Genomic DNA, 12,376 nt, shown 5'->3' with positions numbered 1-12,376 from the left:
AAATTAGGTATAAGCCCTACTTTATCCTTGCATTATACAATGGTGTCCAATTTAAAATTGATATACTTAAAACAAATTCTTTAGCTTTTATTTAGTTTATTGCACTATTGGGTCTCGTAATGATTACAGAGCTAGAATCCTATGTCAATTAAAGTGATTATTAGTGATAACAATTAACAAATATCCCAATTAATATCCCTGGCAAGTGGAAGAACCGGCTGTTGGGTGGGGAAAAGTAGGCAAGAATGAAAATGACTAATATGCATGCGGTTAATCTGCAATTGAACTTTTGCCTTACAAGTTCATTGCCATTTGAAATTATAATATGTAGTTGTCAGTATGATTTCTTTATCTCTGTCAAGTTGGAGTTAATTTGATGGTTTGGGGTTTAAGACAGGTTGATAATTTCCCTATTCCGACTTCTCGGATGTTGATATTATCATAGTTAATTAGAGGTGGATTTTGATAATCGCAGGTTTATTTTGGGTGAGGATATAGAGTATAGACTATAGACTATACTTAAATGGTCCATGTATATTGAGTTTAGCAGTATTTGTTAACCGGGTTGTTGAAACATTTGTTTATCAGTTGGCTGCTGGCTACGAATTATCATAACTTTTATGCAATAATGGGTTGATAATTCAACCTCCTAAAGAAATGCTTGCTGGAGTCAAATTTCCCTGGGAGGCTGCTATAGATAATTAATTTCACAATCATAACTTTAGAAAGTGGTATCAATAGTTATAATGAACCATAGGAAGACTTTCTGAGAGCCTTTCTCAATATAACCCCAGCTTGTTTATTTCAACAATTCAATCCAACGATTCATATATGGTAGCATTATTTCGGCTTACTTACCGTTCTGGATTCTTCATTTTCCATATGCCATAAAGGCCCCGTTGGTCTTGAGACTCTGAGGCCAGGATGGCCAGAAAAACTTCTATAATTGCCGTAACATTCAACAAGTCATGATTAATGTTTGCACCGACCCTATAATCTGACAAGCAAGAAAAAGTTAAGAGCTTTCCACTCTGTCAATCGTGCACGAAGTCAAGGAATTGGTTTCTAATATTTGATTTGACAATTTGTAAATGAATCTTGTTTATTTTGTATTAAATATATTAAAAATATAAAAATTATAGTTTCACAATTTACGGAACAAATCAAATGTGAAATTTTTAAAATTTTTTAAATCCATATACGAATTTTATTAAAATTTTGAATTGTATTATTTTTATTTTTTATCATTTTTATAAAAAGGTCATATTGTGAGCTTTAAATTTATTAAATCTAATAAATATCTGCCACACAAAAAAAAAAAAAACCCATATGCTAAGCAAAGCAACCTAACCCAAGGATTTTTTTCTCTAAATTATAGGATTAAAAAATATGTTAGGGTTGTAATAACTTTTCACTATTAAGTTAATTAAATTTATGATTAAAATTTAATAATTTTAAATTAAATATAAAAATAGAAAAACTAATTAAAAATAAAAATCATTTAAACAAATATTAATCATATATTTAATTAGAAATGCATTTATCACTCTTAAATAGAATAGTGTAAACTTCTACTATTTTTTAAACAATGAAGAGTATCCTTTCCCATCAAAAACGTTTTAATTAAGTTAATTTTTTAGGTTAATCATTAAATTAATCAATTTGGACAAATAAAAATAATGTTGCAGTTATAAAATTTTACAAGAAATAAACAAAATGACATTGACGCCAGGAATATGTCCAAGATGCCCCTATATACGCTCTATAAAAGTTTCTTTTGAAGACAGCTTTTTTACCGAATCTTTTTCAATCTCAAAATAATGGAGCAAAATTCCCAGCCTAAATGGGATGCCAAGGTTTCTGCAAGGTTAACAAGAGCTTCTGCAGACCGAGTTTGGGCCGTTTATACAGATTTTTTTAACTTTCACAAATGGTTTCCCGGTCTACCCTCATGCCATGGCATCCATGGCACCAACGGTGAGCTTGGTTGCATCAGGTTGTGCTCTGGTTTCTCGATCTCATCCGATGGCGGTGGCCATGACAGGGGCTCCGAAAAGTGGGCCAAGGAGAGATTAATAGCCATTGATCATATCGGGCGTAGTTTAAGCTATCAGATGGTGGACAGCAATATTGGGTTCAATTCATATGTTGCAACGGTCAAGATTGTTCCTGGAGGTGATGATGGTCATGATCATCAAGATGGATGTGTGATCGAGTGGTCCTTCACCGTTGATCCTGTGGAAGGGTGGCAATTGGATGACATGAAGAAAAAATATGAGGTGGGTCTCCAGGGCCTGGCTAAGAGAATTGAGGATGCAATCTTTGAAGTTTAGAGCAGCCAAGTTAAGAAACATAGGTCTCTTTTGCTTATTTCTTCTAAATTAGTGTTTATGTTTACCCACAAGCTAATCTTTGTGTGGTTTCCATGTGCTCAGCCTTGTATGTCGGTTTTTCTAATGTTGTTTAACCCTTGAATATTAATTAGTTTCTTTCATTGGCCCAAAAAAAAAAAAAAAAACCTTTTAAATATAATTCAAAGAATGATAATATAAGTTATTCTAGATGGTGGCAATGTCACTGATAACGTGTCAATTTTCTCTTCTTTGATCTTCATTCCCAATGTCAAATCTACCGCTCCTTTAATTGCTGCTACTTAGGCTTTTATGTGCATTAAAATAAAAATAACTAAATTCTTCAAAGTAAAATTTAGAAAAAGGAATTGGCGTATAATTCAAACCATCACCACTTCTTAGTGCTGCAATCTTTTTACTAATCGTATCTTTTACAATTGATGACGGATGCTTCATAACATGTAATGTATTAATCATCAAGCTATTATTTCAATATTTCATAACATAATTTTAAAATTTTTTTGGAAGAAAGACAATTTAAACTTTACCTTTTTTTTTAATAAAAAGATGATGTATGCATTAACCATTAAATCAAAGATGCGGATATGTAATTTTGGTAAATGATTAATTGTGGCTAATAATTGATTCAGTCAGAACCCGGATTTAGCACTGCTCACATTGTTATGAAATCATCCTCACTGTTTACGGGCTTCCAATGAAGTGATCCACTCGTTGGCCCAACCAATGACAGGCAAGATGGGTTTGCTTACCTCATTCATCGGGCAAGATGCAAAACAGAATGCATGAAATTTTCCAATGAAATTCTTCAACCCCCCCCCCCCCCGGTATAAACGGAAATGAAGATATTTTAAAAACAAACCCCTATATATAATATTTATATATGGTTACAAATTTCACTATAAATCAGAGATGCAAACGTACATGTAGATGAGCTTTCAACTTACACATCTACTTGTGCTTTTAAACCGGTGATCTAATTTTAGGTAAAAAGAAAAACACTTAATATATCCTGCAAGATCATTTACCAAAGACGATCCATCCTTTCAGCTCTGGCGCCTAATCTCTTCTCCATCCAGTTGATTATATCCTGCCCAATCTCTTCATGCTCGGGTTCAAAGAGAAGGTCGTGCAAGAAGCCCTCATAAAGCTTTATGTCTTTGAACTTGGAGGCCGCCTCGTTGTACAAATCCTTGGAGGCGAGTGGATCAGTGACTTTGTCTGCAGTTCCATGGAGAACAAAGAATGGGACTGTCACAGACTTCAAGTTTTGCATCAAGAAGGACGAAATTCGCAATATCTCATGCCCTGTTCGGACCCTTATTGGACCAGTGTAGACCAAGGGATCAGAGTACTTGGCCAACAGTGCTGCGGGGTCCCTTGAAACTGGGATGCCTCTCTTGTTTGCACCTTTAAACTGCAGCTTTGGAGCAACCAGGGAAAAAAGAGGAGCAATAGCCTGCATATAGACACCATATAATAAATTTAACATGGGGAAAATGGTACAGTTTGTAATATCCATTTCAATCTTGAAGGGATTCTGGGACGTTAAGCTAGAGATTGAATAAAATCACAGCCAATCATATTATCTACAATATGTTATTGATATCATTACCCAATAGCAAAAGGGCTATACAAAATCAAAGCAACTCGTACATATCAACCATAACAGTTAGATGGCATTGTAGATGATATAATCATGGAAAAATCATGAAAACACTATTCAAGCTAAAACCAGACCCATCTAACTTTAAAAGCAATTAACACCTCTCCAAATTTATTTGCACACATCTTTTGATTAACACAATATTTTAGAAGATCTTTGACATTTTAGAAAAGGGAGAGCCAGGTTTTTGCATAAATGAAACTGCTATTAAAAATTTTCAACGGGTCATTATTAAACCATTGATGGATAATTGGTTGGTTTTATGGCAATTTAACTTTAATCCTTCACACGAAGAAATAAACCTCAGAGACAACTACAGCATGATTTAGCACACTACAAACCAAGAACAAGCAGCAGCGACTTACTCCGACAATTGGATGTGTTGGCTTAACGCGCAAAGCTGGAGATGTCAGAACAATTCCCTCCAGCATTTCTTCAATATGAGGATATGAAGCTGCCTGAGAAGTTGCACCACATAAATTGAAAAGTTCAACTGATAATTCAGTTACTTAAACAAATTGGTAGATGTGATACCTTCAAAACAACAGCTCCACCAGTAGAGTGACCAAAAAGGAAGCAAGGTACACCCGGGTTCTCTGATTTGATCTTTTCCAAGAGAGCCCCCTGAAGAAAGAGAAGAGACAAATCTTAGCACCACCTTGCAGGCATATTTTGAATAAAGCCAAAATTTGTAAAAGTGCCAAGTTAAAGTTTTAGTTGTTTATCAACAGCCGGTAGTTATGATATTCAGTAACCTTGGAATCGTTTATGATTTAGATGTTATATAATTACAGGAGCAAAAGGGTAAAAAAACAAAGTAATTAGTTAGAGTTCATCTAAGTGCACATTAAAAAGATACATAGAACTCAAAGGGAACTTACAGTGTCTGCAACAACATGATCAAGTGAAGGAACGTATCCGTGCAATCCATCACTACCACCGTGACCTATAGCACGAAAGTTTATCTTATTGCCACAACTTAAAACTAATAATTTTGAACACGCCTTTGCCAACAGAAAAGAAAAGCAGAAATACTAGTGTTAAACTCAAATTATATACCTATCCAGTCCATCGCGTAAGCACCAAAGTGACAAGAGGTTAGTTGCTTTGCAAATTGAGCATATCTTCCACTGTAAATGAAAACCCACAAAAAACAAGAGTATGAAATGAGGAAATTTTATTCCTTTGGGGAAAAAAACAGAGATGATCAGGTTAATTTAGAAACTCATGTTACCTGTGCTCATTCAGCCCGTGAATAATTATTAAAATGCCCCTAAATTCAGAAACAAGCAGCACTTAGGAGACAATAGAGAAAAGCAAAAAAGCAACACTTAGGAGACAATAGAGAAAAGCAAAAAAGCAACAGAATAAAGGCAACTATAAGAAAGAAAAGAAAAGAACAAAAGTACAGGCTACAAATTTGTATGATACTAACGACACAAACTAACAGTAAAGCATTATTTGCAAATCAACCCAAAGGAATTTAATCGCTGAAGAAAGCAAAGCATCATTGCATTAAGTTATACTAAAACTCAAAATTTGATCCTCTCAGTTACCATTCTCAAAAGAGAAAATTGAAAATTAAGTTAATTTGTGCGGAGGCTTTAGTTTCTCCAGCCATTAGCAATTCAAAAGGTACTAAATTTAGTTCACCTTTAAAAAGAGTAAATTGAAACGAAAAACGAACACTTTATCTAAAATTTTATAGTATCCATTTAATTTAATTTCTTTCCCTCAAATTCTATAAGAAAAAATAGCGTCAATAAAGAAAAATAATGCCTTACCTCAATTCACCGGTAGCGGGAAACCAAGACCGGCAAAACAAGGCATTTCTTCGAACCCCAAAGAACAGAGACGTGCTCCAGCGGCAGCTAATCTCTCCATCCCCTGTTTCAAACCCCATGTCCAAACCCTCTGCCAAAGCTCTCCTTCTCAAGGTATCCTCCTCTTCTCGCACCCATACCGATCTCCGCCTCGCTGTTTTAGCCGGTGATTGCGGCGCCTCAGCAGTGGAGTCAACTGCCGCAACCGCCGTCCGAGGTTGGCGGCGCCGAGGGAAGAGGAGAAGGAGGAGGTACAAGACTATTGACTGAATGAAAATGAGAATAATTCTTAAGGTTTTTAGGATCGGGATTATCCGATTGCTCGCTCCCGACGTCAATTGCTCCATCTCCCCCACCGTTGACATGGCGGAGAAGGCAAAAAAGAAAATTATAATTCCGAAAGAAACGGAAAATTTTGATAATAAAAATCTATGGATATGAAATGGAATGGAAATACGGAAAAGGTAAAAAATGAGAGAATCCAGAGAGCAATTCGGTTGGGATATTTATAGCGCGCGGGACGTTTCGAACTAAGGAAACTAGAAAAAACAAGGAACGAAATTAACTGCGTTCAGTGACGTGGATTTATTTGATTGAGTCGCGGATATGATTTCGATTTTGTAAGCAACATAAACGGTGATGACGTGGCCAATGCTTTTGATTTTGACTGTAGGGGAGCGTAATTCTTTAGCACAAATCTCCTTTAATCATTTAAAAAGATATGGAGGCTGTAAACTGATACGGAAACAGCACACTCTCCGCGTAGCCAGCCTGACAGATCGGCTTCGATCAATCGAGTTTTAACGGCTTAAGTTTTATTTTTAAAATAAAAATGTAATTGGGTCAATGTGTAAAATAAATAAATAAAATTTTCAAAATAACAGTTCAGGTTTTGAGAAAAAAAAAAAAACTATCACAAAATTTTCCTCTTTCAATTATTATTAATTAAAACTTTTGAACTTTGAACAACGAAAGAGAAGCCAGCCAGCCAGCCTCACTAAGCGGCTAGACCTTGAGGAGCTGAGATTCAAGGAAGATCGGCGAAATCGTACCAGAAACCCCAAGACGTCTATTTCTAGCCTCTAGCCTCAATTTTCTCTTGATCATCGTCACGGAGATTCCTCCACGTGTCATCCCCTGAACGCAAGGTTCATATAAAAATATTGGAAATGTTTTTATCTTTATTCCTATAATTAAGTAAGCGGACTTTACGATGGACATTAAAAATGACATTTCATAAGCCTAGCCAAAAAAATTGACATTTTATAAGTGTTTGTCATGTACTTTTCTGTCACGGCGACGCACGTAAACATCACGGCGATCTTACGTAGAAGAGAGGCGCGGGTTTGGATTGTATACGGCCTCCCTTTGCCACTTATTCTACCCTAAATATTTTAAATTAAAAGATTAATAAATTTTATCCCATTTTTTGGGTTTATAAAATATAACGTGACATCATGGAAAAGAGTTTGATATGAACAAGGTAAACAACAAAGAGAAATAATTAAGAATAAGGATACGTATCTTAATGTTGGCCTATAAAGTATACGGATAAAGAGTAAGGATATAACTTCTCCACGTTTAAAATTGTTCTGGGTCATGAGAAACCATAGAATAAATAGATCTACGTGCTAAAAAGAGCAGATTAAGATTAACGGATAAGAGCATTAAATAAAAAAAAAAAGAAAGGGAAGGTGTAAATGAATGTAGTGATGGTAACAGATTGGGTCGGATTGAATTTTTGTTTGTTTTAAATTTGATCTAATTTTAAACATATAAAATCTTATCTCACCCGATAAATTTTTTTATTTTTAATATCTAAATTTGATCCGATCTAAAATTAAAATGATATTATTTTAAATATAAATATATATATAATTATAAAAAATTAAATATAAAATTAAATAAATAATTTATATATATTTTTATGTCGAGTCGAGTAGGATCAGATTTACCTAAAATCTGAATCCAACCTGAACCCAAAATTTTTTTATGCTACCCAACCTTACCCAATTTAAAAAAAAAAAATCGACCCTAAAGGTCGGATCGGGTCGAAACTCATCGGTTTTGAGTATTTTTACCTTCTTCAAATAAAAGGATTCAATTTTAATTCTAAAAAGCGGTGAAATTTATGTTCGTAGATTGTATAGAAAATCATTTTCCCCATATTTTCTTGCTTCTAACTAGTATGATATGTTATCGGATCAATTTATTTTATTTTTGTTATTAAATAAAAAAAATAAAAATTTAAAAAATTATAAATATTAAGAATTTTATTAAATGTAATGACAATATAAATCAATTAAATTAAACGATAAATATTTGATAAATCTTTTAGTAAGAAGCATAATGTTAAACGTAAAATGGACACAATATTATTTATTTAAGAAAAATCTATGTAAATTAAACTATATATTATTAAATCGATTCAAATGGATAATTGAAAAAAAAAATTGTGACATTTGCAGTGTCTTCTATTAATGTGTTGTTAATTTAGTTAACATACTAACATACATAAAACATTGACAAATACGATAAGTGAACACAAGATGGTGCTTTTGGGGTTAGGAAAGGATTGGTTGCTCTTCTAATCTTGTATTGAAGACTGCAGCGAGAAAATTGGTGAAGTATTGCACTCAAAAACTTATTGCTGTATGTATTTTGTCGGGGTGTCCGTTGCCAAACAGAGAAAGGAACATTAAAGGGCAACAAGCTGACTATAATACCGACAAGAAAGATCAAAGTGACAAGAAGACCTGCCAAAGAAACGATCGACATGCACAGTGGGCTTGATCGATCAATATTCATTATTCCAAACAACATCATGGTTTAGACAGAATGCACAATATGTCATCAAATTAGGTATAATTTTTAAGCTTTAGACAGAATTATTAAAGTGTTAATCCCACTTATTTTGTCTTTTTGCAAAAAGAAGTAATATGAATGGATGGTCGAACATCAAGTTGCCATCCACTGATGGAGACAAGATCATACTTTTCTCCCGCTGTCCCAACTTTATAGTGACATTCTTGGGAGTGTAAAAAGGAGCGGAAATGATTATTTTTCATCGTTTTCGGCTTTTATTTGCGGTAATGGACAAAAAGAAGTTAAAACTATTTTTAAAATTAAAAATTAAAAATTATATATTTATATTATATTTTGTTTTAAAATTATATGTTATAATTTATATTATATGAAGATATATTTTTTAATTTTATCAAATTTATATATAATTTTTATTAAAATTTTAAATAATATTATATTTATATTTATATTTTATTTTAAAATATTAAATATAATTAAAATAAGACAAATAACTACTCATTGATTTAATCAATGGGATAGTTATTTAAGGTTTTACGGAGAATTGTTCACATTTTTTGACAAAATCAAGCAAATGAAATCATCATTCTTTTTGGTTAATTTGGTATTTACCTGACAGATGATGAAAATTTAAAAAGCTGGTAGACGGACCACACGGTTTTGGGGTTCTTTTGAAGTTAAAAGTTGTTGCAATTGTTTGCCATAGACAAAAGAAAGAATCCCTAATGATGATACTTGAGCTTTGAAGTTGGGCAGTCCTGCCAAATTCTAGTGGTCCATATCTTTTAACCCTAATGGGCTGAGCATAGTATGATTGGGTTACAGAGACAATAGTATAGGCCAGCCAATTAACAATCACGGGGCTGCTGTTTTCCGTCAGCTTGGATGACTGTTCCAAAGGCAGAACAGAAACCACCGACGAAGCTGATTACAACAGGCTGAATCCGAAGACCGATAAAACCTAGTCGTGGTGATTCTTGTTAGGCCTAGAAGTTTGCATTGCCTGCTTGCTTCAGGAACTGATTTTGGGAGCTCTAAACAAAATTGAAGAAATTCTGTCTAGCCACAAATGTTGTTTAATCTCTTCATTGTTACCTTCAAGTTCACGCTCAGCCTTGCAGATGAAGGTCTAATGCCGAGGAACACTGCTAAAATTGAAGCTGCAATGAAGGGAAATTTGAATGAATAGATAATTCCTTTTTTTTTTTTTTTATGGTTTTCTTTGTTCCTTTGAAATTCTTTTGAAGGCTTTGAAGCAGTAGGCTCTCGACTCTCAAAGTGAAGGAATACTTCTGAGCGAGTTTGGTATTAATTTAAGTTTCAAACTCCAGCTAGTTTACCTATAACTGGTGATCATTATCAGATTGGCAAGTGATATCGGACCATCAAATTCTGCTCTGTAATAAAAGATGACTGAGAACTGATTTTTGTATTTTCAAGTGCTTAAACCAAGAGCAACACTTTGCTTTTGCTTTTCACCACTTTAACAAATAACAAAGCAAATAAACAGCCAGAAAGAAGTTGTCTTTCCACCTAGAATTTCTAGGAATGCTTAAACCAAAGCGATTAAAACAAAATGGCCAATTTGCTAAATGGGTTTCATGCAAATTCATCACAAGAGGATAACAAAAGTGCCCACCTTGGCTTCATAAAGTTCAAAAAAGCACACAATTAAAAGCCTTTTCAATTAAGTTTCTCCGGCAACCCCTGTGAATGCAAACCCCCTTTATTGAAAAAATTTATTTCCTCCTTATGCCAAAACCATCCCCTCTCTCACTTTCTCTGATCACATGCTTTGATGTATTTCTCGTGATATTGGATTTGTTTAGATTAAAACTCTTCTCTTGTTTCAGAGCCCACACCAAAAGGATTAAAAAAGAATCATATTCTATTAGTTTCATTTACTTTTTTTCCACATAGCAGGAACACTTGGAATTCGTATGGGTGGAGTAGGCCATCTCGTGAATAACCATAAAACCTGATCAGCAATAATTTCCACAAGACACCTGGGTGTCATTAGCTTGTTGTCCACTTGAGCTCATGCTCATCACTCTTGCTAGATGGTGCATACATTCAGTCTAAGTGTAGTTCACGTTCTATTTTATTTGATTTCGATTGCTTTGTTAAAGGAGACAGAGTTAATTAATAGCTGCCCATCATCAGCCACACGATTCTTTCGAGTTTAAATCTAGAAGTATGGATAAATATATATATGTATATATATATATATATATATATCATCATGAAAAATCTAGCCTATTCAGGATCCTTTATTTGTCTCACTCTTGTTCATCGCAGGCATAAATAATTTCAGCATTCTATATACATTTTCCAAAGGCTTCTAGAGAAATTACAACGTCTATGTAAATTAAATCATGGGGGTCCTCACTTCAGTTCCTAACATGAAACTGGTTGGTCTGATCAGCTATTAAGAAACTAAACCTACACCAAGGAGCTAGAAACTCGTTTTTCCCACTTCATTTCCCTTTAGAGTATTTCGTTATCCACCGCCATGGCACCAAATAGGGAAAAGAACATAGTTAGTCCACACTCTCAGAGCAACGGTACTATCAGCAAGTCACGGCTTTCAATGGAAAGTCTCCAAAGAACAATATCTGATATATCGTTTGAACTAAGCAAAGAAGCCGTTGATGCAATCCTTCCGCCCATATCCGAAGTTGAGGATGCCAATTGCGAGTGCTGTGGCATGTCTGAGGAGTGCACTCCAGAGTACATTAGTCAAGTTCGAGACAAGTTCTCGGGGAAATTGGTTTGCGGTCTGTGTGCGGCAGCTATCAATGAAGAGGTGGAGAAGAATGGGGGCAAAAGAGAAGAAGCCCTAAATGAGCATATGAGTGCTTGTGTGAGGTTCAACAGACTTGGTCGGACTCATCCTTTATTGTACCAAGCTGAGGCAATGAGAGAAATCCTGAAGAAGAGTTCAAGAATCAGGGCTAAGTCGATGAGTCCCAGGGACAAGAGTGGTCCAAAGAAGGGTGGTATCTCAAGGAGCTCTAGTTGTATGGCGGATATCGCCAAGGAGAATAGTGACCAGACAATGGTGAAATAAGGGAACTTCAAAGTCGATGGCTAGCTCAAAAATTTTCCTCCTTAGGGTCTCTGTATGGAACAAGCCTTTGCAATTGTATTAATGCAGTATCTCAGATTTTTGTTTATTCTTTTGCTTTTTAAACTTGAAATTAAGCCTATTAAATCTAGAGCTACGTACATATAATTAGGAAATTGAGGTCTTTCCATCTTCCAAATCCCACTTTTGTTTCCAAGATTTAAAGCTGATACCTTAAAAATTGTAAGTTTTAACTTTGGATATGAGCAACAAATCTTGGACATTAATTTTAGGATTTTCTTGTGTCTATGTTGTGCTAAGTTATTAGTTGTCCCTATCTGCTTTTATCGGTTGCCCATGAACAACTGATTGTATCTCGTAACGATATATTTTGAGTAATTAGCAATTGTATTTTAGAATATTGTGAATATTTTTATTGTAGTTATCATCATATATTTCCATTACATAGTTGTTATATAAATAAAGCTAAACATTATAAAACTATGAAGAATTCCACTATTGTGGAATAAAAAAAAAAAGGCACTGATAAAATTTGAAATAAAATTAAAAAAAAAAGAAAAATCTTATAATCTAGGGTATCCATCTCACAAGCAAACTTCGACTATAA

At 34.3% G+C, this 12,376-nt stretch overlaps 3 protein-coding genes across 3 annotated transcripts; 2 read left to right on the top strand and 1 right to left on the bottom strand.

Annotated features, from left to right (window-relative positions):
* Nucleotides 1-1,765: 1,765 nt before the first annotated feature.
* On the top strand, nt 1,766-2,613 carry LOC111285417 (lachrymatory-factor synthase-like). The gene has a single exon (XM_022874866.2). It carries the CDS (start codon nt 1,821-1,823, stop codon nt 2,331-2,333), a length of 513 nt encoding a protein of 170 aa, XP_022730601.2. The 5' UTR covers nt 1,766-1,820; the 3' UTR covers nt 2,334-2,613.
* A 604-nt stretch (nt 2,614-3,217) lies between these two features.
* On the bottom strand, nt 3,218-6,340 carry LOC111286125 (alpha/beta-Hydrolases superfamily protein). The gene is made up of 7 exons (XM_022875927.2): nt 5,820-6,340; nt 5,270-5,308; nt 5,095-5,165; nt 4,917-4,981; nt 4,570-4,659; nt 4,401-4,493; nt 3,218-3,828 (listed from the first exon to the last, which is right to left on the bottom strand). The coding sequence occupies exons 1-7, from the start codon at nt 6,221-6,223 to the stop codon at nt 3,394-3,396; spliced, it is 1,197 nt and encodes a 398-aa protein (XP_022731662.2). The 5' UTR covers nt 6,224-6,340; the 3' UTR covers nt 3,218-3,393.
* A 4,627-nt stretch (nt 6,341-10,967) lies between these two features.
* LOC111284464 (uncharacterized) lies at nt 10,968-11,941 on the top strand. Its single transcript, XM_089763374.1, has one exon. The coding sequence runs from the start codon at nt 11,194-11,196 to the stop codon at nt 11,749-11,751; it is 558 nt and encodes a 185-aa protein (XP_089619500.1). The 5' UTR covers nt 10,968-11,193; the 3' UTR covers nt 11,752-11,941.
* The last annotated feature ends 435 nt before the right edge of the window (nt 11,942-12,376 follow it).

Source organism: Durio zibethinus, chromosome 6, assembly GCF_047325235.1.
Source record: "Durio zibethinus cultivar Kanyao isolate XHJ-2024 chromosome 6, ASM4732523v1, whole genome shotgun sequence".
NCBI lineage: Eukaryota > Viridiplantae > Streptophyta > Magnoliopsida > Malvales > Malvaceae > Durio > Durio zibethinus.
The sequence above is the reverse complement of the archived record's forward strand: the minus strand, read 5'-3'. Positions and strand labels throughout refer to the sequence as shown.

Excerpts from the sequence above, each read along its gene's own strand:
- LOC111284464 (XM_089763374.1), top strand. The coding sequence starts at position 11,194 with ATGGCACCAAATAGGGAAAAGAACATAGTTAGTCCACACTCTCAGAGC.
- LOC111286125 (XM_022875927.2), bottom strand. The coding sequence starts at position 6,223 with ATGTCAACGGTGGGGGAGATGGAGCAATTGACGTCGGGAGCGAGCAAT. Across the intron at positions 4,494-4,569 it reads GTGGAGCTGTTGTTTTGAAG|GCAGCTTCATATCCTCATAT; the intron begins GTATCACATCTA and ends GCAACTTCTCAG. Across the intron at positions 3,829-4,400 it reads CAACACATCCAATTGTCGGA|GCTATTGCTCCTCTTTTTTC; the intron begins GTAAGTCGCTGC and ends GTCTATATGCAG.
- LOC111285417 (XM_022874866.2), top strand. The coding sequence starts at position 1,821 with ATGGAGCAAAATTCCCAGCCTAAATGGGATGCCAAGGTTTCTGCAAGG.